Source organism: Calidris pugnax, unplaced genomic scaffold (assembly GCF_001431845.1).
Source record: "Calidris pugnax isolate Ruff unplaced genomic scaffold, ASM143184v1 scaffold148, whole genome shotgun sequence".
NCBI classification, from domain to species: domain Eukaryota; kingdom Metazoa; phylum Chordata; class Aves; order Charadriiformes; family Scolopacidae; genus Calidris; species Calidris pugnax.
The window spans coordinates 1,926,061-1,947,234 of NW_015090926.1; the positions used below are offsets into that span (position 1 = coordinate 1,926,061).

Here is a 21,174-nt window from a genome sequence, read left to right on the forward strand (position 1 = left end):
AAAGGCTGTAACTTCACATGCATTACAGTTTTCTTAAAAACAGAGAATCATAGAATAATTTGGGTTGGAAGAGATCTTTAAAGATGATCTAGTTGAATCACCCTGCAATGAGCAGGGACATCTCCAACTAGATCAGGTGGCTCAGAGCCCCGTCCAGGCTGACCCTGAATGTTTCCAGGGATGGAGCATCTACTGCCTCTCTGGGAAACCTGTGCCAGTGGTTCGCCACCTTCATCGTAAAAAAATTCTTCCTTATACCAAATCTAAACCTATCCTCTTTTAGGTTAAACCCATTACCCCTTGTCCTGTCACAACTGTCTCCGCTAAAAAGTTTGTCCCCATCTTTCTTACAAGCTCCCTCTTAAGTATCGAAAGGCCACAATAACGTCTCCCCAGAGCCTTCTCTTCTCCAGGCCGAACAACCCCAAATCTCTCAGCCTGCCTTCATAGGAGAGGTGCTCCAGACCTCTAATTGCTTTTGTGGCCGTCCTCCGGACTCACTCCAACAGGTCCCTGTTCTTCTTATGCTGCGGGTCTGATAACTGGACACAGTATTCCAGGTGGGATCACACCTGAGCAGAGCAAAGGGACTGAATCACCTCCCTTGACCTGCTGGCCACTCTTCTTTTGATGCAGCCCTGCATATGGTTGGCTTTCTGGGCTACAAGAGCAAAGAAGGATGTTGTCCTGTCCCTTAGCATATCAACTGCACTCCTCAGCTTGGCATCATCTGAAAACTTGCTGAGGGTGCACTTTGATTCCACTATGTCATTGATGAAGATGCTGAATAGTATTGGTCCCAGTATGGACTCCTGAGGGACACGACTTGTCTCTGATCCCATCTGGACATTGAGCTGATGACCACTGCCTCTGGATGCGACCATCCAACCAATTCCTCATCCATCAAACAGTCAATCTACCAAATCTGCATCTCTCCAATTTAGAGAGAAGGATGTTGTGGGGGACCATGTCAAAGGCCTTAGAGAAGTCCAGATAGATGACATTCATAGCTCTTCCCTTGTCCAATGATGTAGTCACTCCAGCATAGAAGGCCACTGGGTTGATCAGGAAGGACTTGCCCTTGGTGAAGCCATGCTGGATGTCTCAAATCATCTCTCTGTCCTCCATATGCCTTAGCATAGCTTCTAGGAGGATCCGTTCCATGATCTTGCCAGGCACAGAGGTGAGGCTGAGAGGTGAGTGGTTCCCAGGGTCCTCCTTTCTGCCCTTCTTAAAAACACATATGATGTGTCCCTTTTTCCAGTCATCAGGGTCTTTACCTGATTACCATGACTTTTCAAATATCATGGAGAATGCCTTGGCAACTACATCAGCCAATTCCCTCAGGACACGTCTTTTCAGGTCATACAGACTTAGGTATGTTCAGGTCTCTCAGGTGGTCATGAACTTGATCTTCTCCTACAGTGGAAGGAACTTTACTCCCCCAGTCCCTGCCTTGAGGTCCATCCACTTCAGAGATGTGGGAAGAGAGATTACCAGTGAAGACTGAGGCAAAAGTAAAACAAGTTTTACCTAGTACCTTAAGGCACTTGTGGAGTGATATATCCCCTGTTTTCAGCAGATGGTAAAGAATCCAAGAGAAGAGTTGCTGAGGTCTACATCACACCAGTGTACAATTCTGGCATTAGAAAAGAAACCAACCCAATTTTCTTATTTGCAACGTGTTAGATATCCATTTAAATGCTGCTTCAAAACAAAGGGTCACTGGTTCAGGTAATTACCTTTAATTAATGAACTATAATATGAACAGCTCTGCAAGGTGGACAGTAACAAGGAGAAGACTGTTTTTACTGCAAGTATGTTGTGCCTTACTAATTCTGTACAAATTGCACTGAGTTGCATATGACATTATTCAATATTTTTGGACAGCTGCCAATATTTAATAAATCAATTAATCACACAAAATAATAGATGCATATTAGCATATCATAAGCAAAAGTTAGCAATCATGTCTTTTTTCGGTCTTATCATAAGCTTCCTGATGTTCTGTAAGAGCTTAATTCTGATTTTGCATAGAATCAGTATTTCTCCAGTTGTTAAATGTTATTACTCTACAGATTAATCATGTGTGCAAAAGATACCAAAAGTTACAAAAAAATGTGACAGCAAAATAAAAAATAAAAAATTATTTTAAATATAGGTATAGATAAGCAGATACTGTAATGCCCATTGGTCCAAGTCACAGAAATTTTAATTTCAATGGAGTCGCTTCTAAATCAAATAGAGCAAATCCACATTTCCATAACTAACCATAAACTAATTTGAATGACAGAGAACAGAACTCTTGGGACTATTAATGCCATTGTTATTCCCCCCCAGGAGGAACCTGTCTGTTATGTAGCCCTCTTCTTGTAATACCACTCTAAATCTCTCTTTAACTCATGCTTGTTCAGATTTTTCTATTGGTAACTCTTGGACCCCAGAATATATAAGCACTTTAGACAAATCCAGTTACAGAAATTAGCACTTGAGCACCCTTGTTTGTTATCTTAATGATATATCTTATTTCCAAATGAAATTACTGACGAAATCCAGGAACTTTACCACATTCTACTTTATTTATGTCCTCTGGTTTCCCTCAGGAGGGGGAACTGAATTACATAAATGCCATACTTATAGCCAAGCACAGTAACTGACTGGGCTCAGCTCAGGTAGACTTTCAGCACCTCTGGGAGATAAACCTTTTATCACACATGAGGAGCTACTTGGCAAAAGCATGCTTTCAAGGTTTTCCATGGAGGAATACAAGAGAAGTTACAAAGTACCTAAAGGGTAGCAAGAAACTGCTTCAAGGTGGACACTTTTTGGGAAGAAGGTGAAAGATAAGCAAAAACCCCACTGAAACCGCTCCAGTTGTTTCCACAGCAGGCACAGGAGTTCCTTGTTCCCTGGCTGCAAAAGGCAGTGTCATCTGAAGCCAAATTCCCCTACCTATTCTGTTCAGAGCTGTTGCTGTTCCTGCTTATGGATGGATCAGGTTCCATCACAGTATAAATAAACATCTTCTATGTATCATCACTGTTATTTATTTACCTCATGTTCTCTGCCACGCTATTTACTCTAGCTAGTTCAGACCACATTAAAATCATAAAGCTAGATGCCATCATACTAATGAAGGCAGGATCTATAGCAAATTCTGCCACTGCTTTTCATCTTAACAGTAGATGTAATGAAAGGAAAAGAGGTTAAAAGCCTCTAAGAGTTGGAAACCATAGTTGATTTAGGGAACATCAAAATTACTCAACCAAAAGAAAACATATTGCTTTAAGAGAACTGAAAACGTGAAGCTTCCCAACTGAATAATCTATCTGAACACAGCACAGTGAATTTGTCAAAAGCCTACATATCCCTCCCCTCTTTTCCCCATCCCAGTAAATTCTTCATTAACATTCCTCTAAAAAAACATAAAATAGAGGGATATTGTCAGCATCTCATGAGTACAGTGCATAAACATGCAATATACCTGTTTCCTCATGTTGTAAGATGAAAAAATGCATTCAGACAAACATTTTGGAAAACAGTACTTGTTCTCCTTCTTTAACATTAAATAGAAAATATCTATAGTATGAATTACTGCAGCTAAGAGCAATTTTTCTACACAAAAAAATGGGAAGTCAATCTTTTATTTCCAGTATTAAGGATAATTAGAGTAAGATTTTTATTAATGGCTAAGAAAATCATAATCACAGATAATTTTTCATTACATCGGCATTCAAGTATCACTTATCAGAACTTGATGAACCAGAGAAAAAAAGGAAAGTGAGTAAGAGTTGTGTACATGTGGATAGGGCCTACCAATGTGGAAATGTTAAACAATCTTCTTAGAGAAGTACTATTTTTGACACAACCTATGCCAGTAGATCTAATGTGCATATCAATTTCATGAATCATAAACTATGTGTTTCAATTCCTTCAGATGAAGTACAGAAATAAAGGTAGCTAGTGGAAAAGATTTTTCATAAGAACAAGTGAGCTTTACAAGAGGGGTTTTGAAAAACCCCTCCGAAAACTTCTTGAAAACTGTTTCAGAATAAAGATTCATGAGCCGTAAAAATTGTTATAGAAGCTGTTTTGCATTATTATCAGCACTGTATTAAACCACACTGATGAAACTCAATACGAGCCGTAAAAGAGAGTAATAGCACAGCTATGTTTATCTCCTTGGAAGAAGTACTATTTCATCTGACTTGTTACTGCTGCATAAAAAACCACTGCAAATTTCAACCTTTCTGCTAAACCAAATTCTACATGGCCATAATCCAAGATGGTAGAATTGAGATTTCCAAAATCTACTACTCAGCATATAAACTGCAGAAGTGACCTCAGATTAACTGCAAAGCTTTTCTTCGAGCATTCTTTTTTGAAGATCAATAGACAAAATTACTGTAGGAGTCAACATACAAAACCAGTTTTCTTCACTTCTTTTTAGAAGGATGTGCAGTATTTCCCTAAGTTTCTAGTCCTTTGATGAGTAAGATAATATAAAGATGCTGAGGATCTTTCAGGAACAAGACAGGAAATAAAAAATAAAGGAGAAAAAAACAGCTGAGAAGGAACGAGACACAGAATATGAAATCCTTAACCACAGGAACAAGAAAGTCAAGTTTCCATCAAAACCATTAATATTTCAAACACATTAAGGAAACTTATAGCATTCCTCTCTACTTCATACAGTACATTCAGCTCCCAAACTGGAGTACTCTGAATCACATGTTAACCATATATGCAAACAGAGAAATTATTCACTCTTTATCAGATATGCCTTCCAAAACAGTGACAGTCTTCTGTAGGCTCAAAGGCAAACAAAACCATGTGATAATGTAGTTCTTCATTTAACCATTCTCTATCATTTAAAGAGAGAGGAATGCAAAAGCACAGTCATATTATGCATGCATGAAGTAATACGCTCAAATGGTTAAAATAGGCTAAAATATTTTCACATATGCACAAACACATTTTTACTTCCACCCATGTACATGAAGAGGTATGTACAGCTGGGGCACAATGTATATGAAAACGTCCAAAAGAGTCTCCCTGAACTATGTAAGATACTTAGCCACATACTTAATTCCATCCTGACTTAAATTCAAAACATCCAGCTGTTTCCAGTTAGATGGTTTCTTTTCCCCAGGAAAGAAAACATTTATCTCATTCTTTTGGCAACATTCACACACTAAGGTATACTCTCTGCAAGACTGTTCCTTTATATATCCAACAGTCCCTCCAAAATAATTCTACATTATAGTGGTTAGTATACAATACTTTACACGGAAAAGCTTCCACCAAATTACTATTTTGTTCAAAACAAAAGCCTGAGAACTGACATCCTACCCCTTCCAAACCATATCTGCCCATCTTGCATTGGTTTCATGATCTGAGGATAACATGTTAAAACCACTGAAGCAGAATAGAATTCACCTGACAAAATTTCAAATAAACTGTTATATTAGCTTAATTTTTAATTGGAAAGAGCTAGAAAAAGGCAAAGCTACATAGAAAGGAAAAGATAGTGAGAACACCTACCCTTCCCATACATACAACCTTTGTGGCACCAGTAACCTGTTCACTTGACTCAGCTGTAACACAAAACTGCAGCCTTAATTTATGATTTTTTTTCAATGTGAGCATCTGTAAGCTCTGCTTGCATTCCAAACAAGACAGAAGATGGCTTTGAAGTCCTACAACTTTATATTAATGCCAGTGGTTTGAATGAAGCCTGTTGCATTATTTTTTGTATCAGATACACATTGCTCTTTAACAAGATATTGCAAGCTTCTCACACACCACTCACTCATTATTCAGAACAGCAAAACTGCTGGGAAACCTCTGATGGCAGAAAAAAAGCCAGTCAGTGAAGAACACACAAAAGGAAGTGGTATAGACACACCAAGTGCCCCCACTAAATATTAGCAACCTCTATTATTACTTGTATACTCTTCAGAATGCTGTATTCAACACACATTCTTCTGTATTAACGACTACCCTGACAAAATTTTCCTATGTGGTCTATGGCAATCTACCCTTGTTGCATCTTACAGTATCTTTTGTATCTTCTAAAACTCAAAAGTCTGAGACTAAACTATGCAGCATCCTTCTCAATGTGTCAGAACTCCTTTTAAACAAACAGGCCTATAATTAAGCAAATTTACTATTCATACTTTTTAATTTAAAACTTAAGTACAGTGAGATAAGCAAAAAACATCTATGTTTACCATTTAACTCCTCTATCTTGCTTTTGTTACTTGAAAAGTACTGTAAGTCTACAAGTTTTTCTGCTGGTCATTCTGCGAAACACTCTAACTGAAAAAGAATCACCCCTTTTCACTTTGCTCATTTGTAGAAAAGAAACCCACTGAAAGCAGCGTTTCAGCTCTCACAAGCACCTCACCTCACAGAGATTTACTCCATTGTGCCTTCACAGAATCACAAACAGCTGAGGTCTCCAAGGACCTCTGGGGGTCATCTAGTTCAACCTCCTTCACAAGCAGGGCCATCTGGAACCAGCTGCCCAGGACCATACGCAGACAGCTTTTGAACATCTCCACGGATGGGGACTCCACAACCTCTCTAGGAAACCTGTGCCAGTGCTCACTCACCCTCAGAGTCTGTGCCCACTGCCTTGGGTTTTGTCACTGGCCACCACTGAAAAGTCCCTGTCTCCATCATCTTTGCACCCTCCCATCAGGTACTTATATACATTGATGAGATTCCCCCTGAGCCTTCTCTTCTCCAGACTGAACAGTCCCAGGTTTCTCAGCCTTTCCTTTTAGGAAAGATGCTCCAGTCCCTTCATCATCTTGGTGGCCCTTTGTGGGACTCGCTCCAGTACATCCATTTCTCTCTTTTACTGGGGAGCCCAGCTCTGGACACACTACTCCAGGTGTGGCCTCAGCAGTGCTGAGTTTTAGGAAAGATGCTCCAGTCCCTTCATCATCTTGGTGGCCCTTTGTGGGACTCGCTCCAGTACATCCATTTCTCTCTTTTACTGGGGAGCCCAGCTCTGGACACACTACTCCAGGTGTGGCCTCAGCAGTGCTGAGTAGAAGGGAAGGGTCACCTCCCTCCACTTGCTGGCAGTACTTCGTTTAATGCAGCCCAGGATTCTGCCTTCATTGCTGCAAGTGCATGTTGCTGGTGCATGTTCAACACATTGTGTCCATCAGGATCCTCAGGGCCTTTTCTGAAAAGCTGCTTTCCAGATAGGCAGCCCCCAGCATGTACCGGTGACTGGGGTTGCTTCTTGCAAGGTGCAGGACTTTGCATTTCCCCTTGTTAAGCTGCATGAGGTTCCTGTCAGCCCATTTCTCCAGCCTGTCCAGGTCCCTCTGGATGGCAGCATGACCCTCTGGCCACTCCCCTCAGTTTGGTGTCACCAGCAAACTTGCTGAGGGTAAACTCTGACCTATCATCTAGTTCATTTTAAAGATTTTAAACAGGTTTGGACCCAGTATTGACCCCTTGGGTACATGGCTAGTCGTCACTGGCCTCCAACTAGACCTTGTGCCAGTGATCACAACATTCTGAGGGTGACCTTGAGCTTAGTAATGGATACACTATGTAAATCATTGGCAACCCTTTTAGGATTCCAACTGACTGAAAAACTGAACTAGTAATAGCAGTTACTTCATTATGAACTGATGATGAGATTCATGCACTACCCTAAATAGTACACTAAATACACTATTTACCATGTAAATAAGGCATTCTGAAGTCCTACCTAATCTGGCCTCTGAATTCCTCCTTAATCAACATTTAAATACCTCTCTTAAACATATTCATCTTATTGAGAATTCAGACACTATTACACACATCCGATGCAAGAAAAGCCCTACCCCTCTTAGTGTGTAGCTTCTTCTGTGTGTATCCTTTGCTTCTCCATGGCTGAAATGTCAGAAGACAATGGACTTCACGAAATAGGTTTAATGCTTTTGTGGCTGAATCTTGTAAAATAATATTTTATTTCTGTGATCAACTGTCAAGAAACAAGTGCAAGCAATCCTTAAATGTAATCATATTTTTGGCAGCAACCAGAAGATCCAGCTCCTGGAGATCCACATACATCTGTACCAAGCCCTATGCCATTGTAGATACTTATGGAAGAACTTGTTTGGTTTGATAAAGAGCACCTATTTATTTAGGAATTCAAGAGCTATTTCAAACTGAACTGCTCACTTTGTAATGCCCCGTAATACAAAAGGTATAAAAATAGCCACTATATTGGTTACTGGTAGATTTTTAGGGGCCTGGCAGTTTACGTTTTGCTATATTGGAGACTCTAGCAACCAAAGGCTGGGAAAGAACACTGAAGAAAGGAAGGCATATGTACCCATTATCCCCAAAGCAAAGAACATGGGGAAGGTGAAATGCCCACACACTATTTACAGAAGGCTAGGACAAATAAGCCTCACAGCTCAGCGATTTGAGGAATTTTATGTACACTGATAATACCCTCAGTTACTAGCAAATAATTTCTCTCGGGATCAGACACAATAACCTCATTAAGACCTGTTTCTTAAAAACACACTCTTAAAATCGATGGTCATATATGCACATTCTAACACATACATACCATAATCAGAACTATTGCGATAAGAATAAACTGTGTTTCTACAGATTTTTGTTGGACTCCTAAAGTATTTGATGTACAGCCATGACTTGCTCCACTTTCTGAAATATACTGTAGGTAGGAATCCAACTCAAGGGAATCTTCTAACAGAAATGACCTGCCCTGTGCCAAAACCCAACATGCACTAGAGGCTATGAACACATGTGCTGGCTCCAAAGCACTGCAGGATCTTTTAATGTTAGTGATCTTCCTGCTTCCTTCTACTTGCTCTGAATAATGTCCTCTGTTTGTGACACAGATACTGGAATTGCTGGTCCATTTATACCCATATTCCCCTAGCTGGTCCATATTTATAACCAGCGATACCAGTTTGCAAGCCATGTAATATCATTGTCTTATTCTTCCAATACATACTGGTGGAAACCTCGTGCTTTCCTCAATCTTCAAAGATAAAGGTATGTAAACCACTACAGATTCCAAAGGAGCCACCTACTCCAGCAGACACACTATTTGCTGCAATGACATGAAGCTCCACCACAAACTAATCTACACCCATGTAGGAAGGTAGTAAGCATTTAATACCAAATCAGTTAAATTTTAACAATGTCAACCTAAGCACAAATTTACTATAAGAAACAATTTTAACAGCTCTAAGGGCAGGAAAAACAACTGTTCAGCACTCCTCCTCTGCCCAAGTAGAAACGTGTCAACAACACATTGCTTAACATCTGCCAAATTTTGATGTTACACACATGGTAAGCTATTTCAACATAAATATTTATTTATTGATAAAATCAATATAGAATTACCTTCCTGATTAATAACAACACAAAAAACCCACCCAAACCACAAATCCATAAATCTGCATTTAAAATTTGTAGCTAAATTAAGAATTCTTTTCTTTTAGTAAGTTTAAATACCTATCCAATGTCATATACAAAGATGAAGGCAACTAGTACCATAAAAGAATAGATCAAAAGGGCAAATACTTAATGACAAAATAGAATAAAAATATAAAATGGAATCAAAACCCATCTTATATTCCTTACTATCACCTTTGACAACAATCCTATGTTTTCATGGTATCTCCTGGTCACGTTATTAAAAAAGCCTAGCTTGCATACTGTGTATCTCTTCAGCTGTTTTGTAGTCTATACTAATCATCTGTTCTTCATCAGAATGCAAAAATCTTTCTTGGCTGTTCTTTTGAGCCTCTAAATAAAAAGTTGTTTCAAAACTCTAAGCAATAATGTCTCTTCTATCTCCCAGAATAATCTGCACAATGGGGACAGTGTGTGTGTAGGCTGTATGCTATTATTCACCTGTGGTAAAACACATAAAAGGGTAACACACCAATTATCTTATTTTCCTTAGCAAGAGGAAAAATGCTCTATGAATTTCTACTGCAGTATCATTGTAGAAAAAGTGACAATCTCATGACTATTTTAAAATTTACAGTAGCTTTGACATGATAGCTTCACTGATAACCAACAGAGGTCCTCCCTGGTTCCTCTTTACAACATTTTACTCCTGTTTGAGACTGTTCCACTTAAACTGGTGGAGGCTAAAATAGTTGGAGGCAATCAGAAGCTACTTCACAGTACCTCACTGTGCATAACTATAATTCTACAAAGACATTTAAAAGCACAGACTTTGATTCTTAATCTCTGTTGTGTTTTTTGACCCATGAGAGCCTACATTCAAGTGAAGTTTCATACTTGTCAGCCACATCCTATGAAAATATTGTGAACTCAAAACATTATTTGTATTTAAGTCACATTGACTGCACTAGTAAAAACAAGAAGAATATAATTAGGGGCCTACATGAAGTTTATAACTCACAATTTTATAAAAGTAATTATTAGAGAATATTGGAATTCCAAATCTGGGGGAGCAGTCAGAATCCACACAAAAAATCAGGATGTTACTTCAGCAGAAAATAAGTTTCCTACTGCAATCTTACCCAATTATAATGAAATTTTAATATTGTGCTATATTAGCATCTGATTATAAAGCTTCTGATAAAGACACTGAAATGCCTCAGTGCAAAGCCCTGTTTTCACAAGTGTTCCACAGAGGTGTGACTTACATCCAGAATACTACAGAACACAGTCAATCCTTTGATTTTCACATGTATATACAAAATGTTAGCAATAAAATCTGGTAAATCCAAATAATCTTTGCTGAAGGATGCTTTAATTGAAGTAGTTTCTTCTACTAGTTATCAGTTTTTGTCAAAACCCCCTTGTTCTGAAATCTTCCATTTAATTTTTTTCCCTCCTAACAACATACTTTTTTATTTTTTAATAAGAATGGTTTAATTCCATCTCCTGGTTCATAAATTTTAGTTCTTTTTCCTATTTCCTACTGTTTCAGTTGTGTTTTAGATAACTCCTTTTGCTCAATTTGCATGCCATGTAGTAATGTAGTGCTCTCTTTTTTTCGTTATGAATGCACAGAAACTAGGAATGCACACACAGCCAAGGTGCCCATTTAATACTTCTAGGACTGAGACTTTCCTTTAAAAGATTGCTCAAAAATGACAGTTTGTTAATTCATTTACCTGATAAAATATACCTTTTTCATGGCTTGAGCATAAGCTAATGCTTACACGTTTTAAGAACGGTATCTTCCAATTTTACTCTAAACCTGATCATGGAAAGAATACCGTAAAGACAAGACTGAACCAGAAACACTTTTTAATGCCAGGGTCTTTAGAAAAAAGCTAGAGAAAACTTTGATCGCTGGATATAAAACAGTCTTTGTTACTCTTTGTTCAGGTAGCCTTATGTGCCTCTATTAATACAACACACTTTTGAGAAAAAAAATCTTCTAAATCTTAAAAGTAGTCAAGATATCTGAAATTATATATAAATTTTATTTAGTACTTTGTTAGCACAATGAGAAAGATACTCTCCCTTTTCAGTTTTCTCATTAGGATGCAATGCCTTGAGAAGTACAGGCCACCATTACAGAAGATGCATTCCTTTTCTTACCTGACAGAAATACTGCAACCCTCTCTGCTAAATAACCTTGAAAACAAATCCTGTAATACCACTAATAGGAAAGGAAAGGAAATAGAAGCATAACTGAAATGCACCTCTATCTAGTGTTAAGCTATGAAACTCTATTATCATATATCAATAGCTGCAGGCTTTTCTTCAGATTGCAGATCTAAAGAACCTGAAAATCTGCCTAAATTTTACTATAATACTAAAAAAACACTGCAAATTTTCCTGACATACAAATCACAGGCCTTCTGCATGATCATAATAATACTGAATGGCAAGTAAGTGGCAAAAGATTCCTTTCATGCTTATGCAATATTGTAATTTTCTGTACATCTTTTACATATTATAAATCCTCACTTCTAATTGTGGATTTAATTTCCATAAAGAAAATAAAATATATATTTTAACATTTAAAAATACATGTATCAGACCAGTCATGCTCATGAGAATTACAGCTTTGGGCCAAAAATCAGTGCCCAGAGACTTTTCATCTTTTCGACAAGCCTGGCCAGATGCGTGGGTGCCATGCAGGTAATTCAGAGCGGGATCTTCTTTGGAGCTACAAACCCAGCCTAGGTAACATTGTGGTAACTGAATCACGCACTGCTATAGCCTGCTTCTTCCTTTCACCTGAGATTTCTGCTCCTGAAGAGCTGTTCTCAGGTCAAACAAATTCAAGATGCTCTTCCTACTAGGCAGTACCACTACCACAGCTGTTTCCCTTCTCAGCACATTAATTTCTTCTTGTCACAAGATGAAAATCTCTAATTGAGTGACAGGACTCCTTTGTGATAAACTTGAAAGTCTCCTTGCTAAGTCCGTTTGCTTCTCTCCAATTTCTCTCAGCAGGCCCAAGAGGGCTTGCCTGAAAGTGAGACTATCAGCAACCTCCTTCAACCCCTCCATGTCATGTTTCGCAAAATAAAACAAAACCAAACAAAACACTTGCAAAACCAACCAACGCGATGGAGGGCGAAAAGCAAGGACAACAACTTTGGGTTAGCTTTGCATGGATAATTGCATGGATAATTGTTTGTTAATGAATTGCTAAAGGAGACCGTCTGTGATACCAAGAAACTGAAACATGGAGCAGATAGCTTGTTTATGCTTTCTATCTTTGAAAGCTGAGCTCAAAGACTTCTAAATATAAACTACAGCTCAAATTCGTTCAGTGACTGAAAAATAAGATTCATGAAAGATTGTTATGAGTGCATTTTCCTGAAAAGAATCTCTCTAACTTTATGTTCTCACTTAAATTTATATTTCTTCATAATTTCTTTCCAGGTCTAACCCAATAACTTACTCATATCTTGCAAGACAGCATCAGATCTGCACGGATCTCATGTCATTTGCAAACTTATTCATCAACATTAGAATCGCTACTACAAAATGGATCTTCCTTTTTTTTCTTTTAACACTTTTCATTCATCTCACTCAACATTATTTATAGTTCATTATTTTCCCGTGTACAGAAAATGTTTGAGGACGTATCACAGGGGGCTTTGTCACATCAAAATAGATCCAGTATTTTAAAATCAAAGTTATTGGCAACGAATACATAGCTTAACTCTTCTAACAAACTAGCAGTTAATTTTCTTTCATGAGGTCAGAATTTGAATTTACTACAGAGGATCCAAAGACTACATTAGCACTAGTGAAATAGCAGCCGACCTCGAGAGTGCAACAGTTGTTGCTGAGGACCTGAGACATACATTTAGGGGAAAATGCAGTATTTCAGACTAGATCTCTCCTGGTTCTGAAGACTGATCTCCCTCCCATCACTAGTTATGCATCTTGCTATTTTTTTTCAGCTGAAAGGAGTAAAGTTTGAATTCCTGGAGACTACTCAGTGATGGCAGCATAGCATCCTAAGTGGCACTGGGCAAATTTGCTTCAAAGGTGTATTCCTGATCCAAGCAAAACCATTGATGCAGATATATCCAAATAAAAAAGATATTCCATATTTCCCTGATGATTCCCTTTTCTAATAGTCAAACTAACACAAGGTTTCTTAAACATAAACGTATTTCAGAAAGTTTAAAAACCTTCACAACATGAGGTCAAAGATGTTAGAAAGTTAAAATGAATTTAATATGATTAAAAAAGCATTTCTACTAATAAAGTCCTTCGGTTTGCACTGAGGTTATACAGGGATTTTACACACCAGTCATTTCATCAATAATAAATTGAAGAACATAACATTCATTTTTTCTAAAAGATTATAAATAAATATGAGAGACTTTTCCATTAAAGAAATCACTTGCAGATACCTTTTTAATGCCCTCAGTTTTTCTAATTTAAATTCTATTATTACAGTATCATTAAAATTCCAAGCAGGCAGATTTGGTCTACATGAAACGAGACATGGGACAGGCCTTTTGTGACACAATTAAGAGTGTTCCTTTCAAGGGCAGCGTCACAGAAGGTGAACACTAATTTGACTAATATGGTAAAGGAGGATGAATGATTGTGGGAAGGAAGGAAGGAAAGCAAAAACAAACTCAGTATCGCATTTTTTTTCTGTGAAGTTCTCTGTCATATTTAACTTTCACTTTCTAAATAGGTTATTACAGGGACAGTAATTTGCATAAAAAAGATTAAAGATTGCATGAAACGTCCAAGACTGCTTTGCAGCTATAATATGAACAAAGAAAAAACAGTCTTTGCAGATGTCAAATGAATTTTAAGGAATTGATCAAAGATACTCTGATAATAATAATAATAATAATAATAATAATAATAATAATAGCACACGATGCATAAAATACCCCCAACACTAGGTATCAGAGTGCATATGCTATTCCTGAAAATAACTTAAAACATCTCGACTTCCTCATATGAAAGCCAGAGCTTCATGCAAATTAGAAAGGAAAGCTCACAACACTATTTCTTAGTTCTGAAATACTTTTTTCTAACAGCTAATTTTTATCAGATGGGAAAATGAAAATCATCATAAACTTGTAGCTCAGACCAAAACGTTTTACAAAACAAAACAATTTAAATGTCTTTTAAAACAGGTGCCCTAAAGGAATTTAAATCATCTAGCTAACACCCTTTTCAATACTGCCTTACTTGCTTCAAACTGCTGGTCATGATGTACAGTATACATTTGGTTTAGTTTACACAAAGCATAAGTAGCTATCAGACACTCAGATCATACTTGATAAACTCTTAAAAGCCTATATGTACAAGCAATATATGTAATATGTATATTTTAAAAAACCTCTACAGTAAAGTTTCCTGTTACCCAATACTCTTCATAGCACTATTAGTCAGTATTACCATGGACATCCTTTCCATTACTTTATGTAACCTATCAGAATGAAAGCTGAAAAGTTCATTAACGCTAAAGGAAATACTCTTGAATATTAAGCCTAATGCACACCAGCACAAAGTCACATGATGAAACAAATGCAGCCTCTGTGACTGGATTTTATGGATACATGCTGATTACTTGGAGCACTTTGGGAAACCGGAGCAGTCAAACTACTTTTTCACTGCAGCTGAAATCAACCACCAACTGGTCACAAAACTAGCATGATCCTAGGGGAAATACTAGTATTTCCACTAATTTTACTTAATACTAAGACTAACTCAAGTCAACAAGTCCAGAGAAGACTGAGCCCGCTTCATTTTCCCCCTAAAAAGAAGAAAAAAACCTGACTTTGCACCCTGTGACAGTAGAAAAGCTAAAAAGCCTGTCTTAAAAATTGTCCTCCATCACTTTGTAAGCAGATTATGATGCATCTGAATGCAGTGGTAGTGGTATGGATTCAGATTCTGGAAAGATCCACCACACAGTCATACATGCATCTGTATCATTTATCATGCAAGTGATTTGGAGTATCTCCCTATGTAAGTTTACACCTCAAAGGACATGAAATCAATTACAGCACGATGCATAAAATACCCCCAACACTAGGTATCAGAGTGCATATGCTATTCCTGAAAATAACTTAAAACATCTCGACTTCCTCATATGAAAGCCAGAGCTTCATGCAAATTAGAAAGGAAAGCTCACAACACTATTTCTTAGTTCTGAAATACTTTTTTCTAACAGCTAATTTTTATCAGATGGGAAAATGAAAATCATCATAAACTTGTAGCTCAGACCAAAACGTTTTACAAAACAAAACAATTTAAATGTCTTTTAAAACAGGTGCCCTAAAGGAATTTAAATCATCTAGCTAACACCCTTTTCAATACTGCCTTACTTGCTTCAAACTGCTGGTCATGATGTACAGTATACATTTGGTTTAGTTTACACAAAGCATAAGTAGCTATCAGACACTCAGATCATACTTGATAAACTCTTAAAAGCCTATATGTACAAGCAATATATGTAATATGTATATTTTAAAAAACCTCTACAGTAAAGTTTCCTGTTACCCAATACTCTTCATAGCACTATTAGTCAGTATTACCATGGACATCCTTTCCATTACTTTATGTAACCTATCAGAATGAAAGCTGAAAAGTTCATTAACGCTAAAGGAAATACTCTTGAATATTAAGCCTAATGCACACCAGCACAAAGTCACATGATGAAACAAATGCAGCCTCTGTGACTGGATTTTATGGATACATGCTGATTACTTGGAGCACTTTGGGAAACCGGAGCAGTCAAACTACTTTTTCACTGCAGCTGAAATCAACCACCAACTGGTCACAAAACTAGCATGATCCTAGGGGAAATACTAGTATTTCCACTAATTTTACTTAATACTAAGACTAACTCAAGTCAACAAGTCCAGAGAAGACTGAGCCCGCTTCATTTTCCCCCTAAAAAGAAGAAAAAAACCTGACTTTGCACCCTGTGACAGTAGAAAAGCTAAAAAGCCTGTCTTAAAAATTGTCCTCCATCACTTTGTAAGCAGATTATGATGCATCTGAATGCAGTGGTAGTGGTATGGATTCAGATTCTGGAAAGATCCACCACACAGTCATACATGCATCTGTATCATTTATCATGCAAGTGATTTGGAGTATCTCCCTATGTAAGTTTACACCTCAAAGGACATGAAATCAATTACAGTAATGAAGAAATGATCAGGAAAATAATTGGGACCGTATTTCTTCCATAGTGAAGGTAATAGAAAAATTATTTGACTGTACATAGTTACACAAACCTATGCATAAACTAAAACTTAACTTAAAAAAAAAATAATAGCAAAATGAGACATAAATGTTAGGAATATGGGAACTCCCTGATTTCAAAGTAAACAACAGCGAATAAAGAGACGGTTTTCAGATCATATTTTCCTGTTTAACCTTAGCAGAGAATAACTGAGAATAAGGTTTTTTATCATTTAGTATGTAGTAACATACTGCACTGGAGTTTTACATTTGCTAAAACAGGGTTCCTTTCACAGTATGTACATTACACAGAGGCAGAAAAAAAAGCCAGGAAAGAACATTAAACATTTAAAACAAATAGGGTATTATAATATAATTTGCAAACAAATATAAAAAGATTTCAAGTTTGACAGCCCTTATTTTTAACTTAAATAGTTTATATCAAAATACAGTTATTCACACATCAAAAATAATGTCCTATGCTTTCTCATAAGTGATACAATGAATTCAAGCAATATTTTGTGTTCAATAATGTGTTAATTTGGTAATCAGCAAGACATTAACCTAAAATGTGTATTTAAGAAGCTCCATTCTTTAAATTTTAAAATTAGGTAAAATAGGCAAGCATAGATAAGTGTAATAAAATCATGCTTATTTTGAGAAAGAGACTATGCTTTAATTTCTTAGGATTATGAGCAGAAAAGAATTAGGACCCTTGAGTAGAAAAATAATTCTGAAATATAAATTATTATGCTTCCTAAAATTTTGTGGAACACAGAAGGTGCTTTACTAGTCTTTTAAAAAATAAATCAAAAATAAATGGCTTACTCATACTTAAAATGCAGAGATGTAAGTGGAAAAGAGTTGGCTTATGAAGGAAATATCAACCAAGTAGATACTAATTGCAAATCTGTGAGAAGAAGCCAAGGAGGCTGTTAAGCTTTCTGAACAGTGATATAGTTTAACAATTCAATTCCTTTTTGTTTCCCTCCCGATGGACTTTCTGCAGTAGCTTACTGATTAAAAAGGGTATTTTTACTTCAAATTTGCAATGATGCTGGAATGACAGTACATTTTTCTGTGTCTGTATAATTTATTTCTGAGATACAGAGACAAAACAGACTTGTCATAACTCTTCCAAATTTCATGAGAACTGTACCACTTAAAAACCACCATTTTATCAAAAAATTTTCTTCATCACAGCTTTATAGGCAATAAATTACAACTTTCAATTACTTAGTAGTGAAATCCAAATGGAAAACCAAAAATAGAAGTAGGAGAATATTGTGTTAGATGCTAAATGCCATTTTTTCACGACAGTAAGGATTTATTATAAGAATGAGGATTTATTTTAAAAGTATGTGTTGCACTGAGCAGAGAATGTTGAAAAAGCTCAGAAAAAGAAAGTCACAAAATGAGCAAGAATGAAAAATCTTTTGAGAAGTTCATAGAACATATTTTAAATAATAATGCAACCCCCTCAAATTCTTTTCAGTTAAACAGAGTTCTTGTAATGTATCCCTTACCTTAACAACAGGATTCAGCAGAACAACACCTGATTTCTTTGTAATAACTTGCTTTGTTGTGTAATGATGTTCTATGAGCTGAGGAATAGTTGGAAACCCAGTTCCTTCAAAACGATACTGATTCTGCATGGAGGTAAAAAGAAATAATTGTTTCTCTACAAGCAATATTTCAAACAAGAAACTTGCAAAAGTGCATCACCAAGCTTCCCTCCCTAGTAACAAAACAAAGAAATGCTTGGTTTTACAGAATCAGGTATCTTTCCTAATACTGAATTAAATGGAATGATGGCTAGCAAAATGATAATTTATTAAATGCAAAATTACTGCATCAGTCATTTAAGGCAACATGATAAAATAACTACTTATTTAAATTCTTAATTTAAAGAGACAGGACAGTAAAATTTAAACCTCTGACAGAGTGCAATACAAATATTCTAAACCAGAAAAAACAACACTAACTTTCTAATTACTTAAAATTCTAAGAATTTATAAAAACAAACTTAAAAATAAACCTCTGTCAATAAAATAAACAGGAGATAAGTAACACTATCTTACTCAAATCTTCCTGCATTTACAATGTTTGATAAAAGTAATGAGTGCCTGGCATATAGTGTAAGCTGCATGATTGGTCTTTAATGAGAAGTATATAACAGAAGAGCCTAGAACGACTAAAAAGAAAGGCAGGTCATGCATATAATTAATAGAGAATTTGGGCAAGACAAAATTCCACCCCCTGCGCTGGTTCACATTATTTCTTTTTATACATATAATTGATCTCAGTGAAAACAATTAAATCTTTTAATATTTTCTTAGAAGCACATAACCTTTTCTTATCAAAGACTACTATGCTGTATCATTATTTCAGGTGTTAAGGGGAAAACATGTATTTTCATTGCTTATCTTTGTCCGTACACTTGGCAGGGGGAAGGGAATAGTAAAGAAGTTTTTATTTCATCCTCCTGAAATTCTTAAATTATATACTACTGCTGACTAGGAAACAGGATAAAATCTTGCATCTACACAAGACTCAGCATCTATAGTTAGAGCACAAGAGATGAACTACATAAGCCAGCCCCACAAAGGCAGAAATAAGTAAGTACTGCCCATTTACACAACTGGACAATGAAAAACTCTCCAAATAGCATGCAGACTTTTTTCTTTCTAGCCCCTGGGGTTAAATTCCTTGCACAATGCATTAATTTCCCTTCATTAGGGGTTAAAGCATTAACTTCCTGAAATGTTATCACTGTTAGTAAAGACAGCTTGGTCACATCATCTATTTTTAACATTCCCGGTTTTCTATCACAAAAATGTGATAGACAAAAATGTGACTGGATATTTTTTATTGTTTATTTTGTTGTTTAACTTCATTCACTAATTCAATAGTGACTCCATTTAACTGACCAGTAACACAGCTCCCATTACTTTCAAATAAGCTCCTTCAAATATTTTTGCTTATAATTCAAAAAAAACCTGATTTTCTAAGAGTCTCCAGCACAATAACCAGTACTGCCCATTATGTCCTCATCCCAGACCCAGCCGTGCACCCATCTGCTGCCATGTAAGACCTTCAGGGCAGACAGTGTTGTTTAATTCTACGCATTTACACATGATCCTGAACATTATTAAGATCAATAACATACAGTTTGAAAATAGCACAGCCTCAAATAAGCAGAAGCGGTGAATTTTGATGCTTAGTGCTGAATGGTGAACTCATTTATCACACAAACAGTTTTATTAAGATTAGCTTTAAAATAATGGTAAAACCAGAGAGAGAACACTTATGCAATTAAAGCACCATCGTTAAAACAGGTGTATGTCCCACTCTGCCCTTCATTATCTGATTCAGAAAAAAATTTGTTTATGGAGACGAAGTTTGGTCTCCACATGGGGAGCTGTCAGTGATCCAAGAGCATGCTTTGACTAGACACAGAGACACAATTCCACATTGTTCCTATAAATGTAAAGAAACAAACAAACCCCTTGCATTAAAATCCCCTCAGACTTCCCAAAAAAAATGTTCACAAATACAATCCCCCTTGTTATATGACCACCTCACTGTCTACTCCTTTTTAGAGCTTAATAAGCTTTTTCTCTTTTTACAATTAATGGTTTTTTTCCATAATAAATGCAGAAAAATCACCTCACAGGAGTACATAAGGAGTCCTGTATTTATTTAAGAAAAAAAAGTTTTAAATTCCATCATTGTCAAGAAAATCTACTAGAAAGGAATCTAGAGAGCAGATGAACATAATGCCCTGTTATTAAATGTACAAGCAGACAGATCTGGTAACCTTACAATATTTGGTCTGTCCAAGCTATGTAATATTAAGCAATACCAGTCTTACATTTCAAATGTAATTCCCAAGAGAAAGTAGTGAAGTTATGGAAATAAAGATAGCTTTTTCATTTTTTGTTGTTGAAAAAACAACACAAAAAAGTCGGCTTACAAGTAGGGGTGGTCTCAAAATAATACTCTATTAACCCTCTATTATAATTAACTTGAAAGTCCAATCTACATTATTTGAACATCTATTTGCCACATACAATGACTTAGACAAAATTATTTTATCCACACAAAGTATACAATGTATATTTATTTCTGCTGGGTTGGGATCAGAGAGCTCCAAGCATCTTGTAAGACTCTGTGTGTCTGGGTACAAGTAATTTTCTCACTCAGCAATCAGACATATCAAAATATTTTAAGGACATAAAATCAAAATAAAAGAAACACTGACTTTGTGTTTCTTTTCCTGTTACACTTTTACAAGGAAAATTATAGGTGAAAATTAATGAAAGTTCCAGCTGGACATGTGTCCATAATCATTGGTCCTACAGAAGCCTTCCAACTTCTAGGAAGTATGAAAAATATCACTGCCTTTCATTAAAAAGAAATAAACCAGTCAAATAAACTTTGACTTCCCCCAGGCCTGCTGCATCAGGATTTAGGCTGGGAAATTCGCTCAGAGTAAAC

The 21,174-nt window shown here is 36.5% G+C and overlaps 1 protein-coding gene across 1 annotated transcript in view; it reads right to left on the reverse strand.

The window, feature by feature from the left end:
* FER (fer (fps/fes related) tyrosine kinase) overlaps window positions 1-21,174 on the reverse strand; it is a 178,899-nt gene that overhangs the window by 73,707 nt on the left and 84,018 nt on the right. Inside the window, exon 13 of the mRNA XM_014951487.1 lies at window positions 18,201-18,323. Coding sequence (XP_014806973.1) covers window positions 18,201-18,323 — 123 coding nt within the window. The remainder of the gene's footprint in view (window positions 1-18,200; window positions 18,324-21,174) is intronic.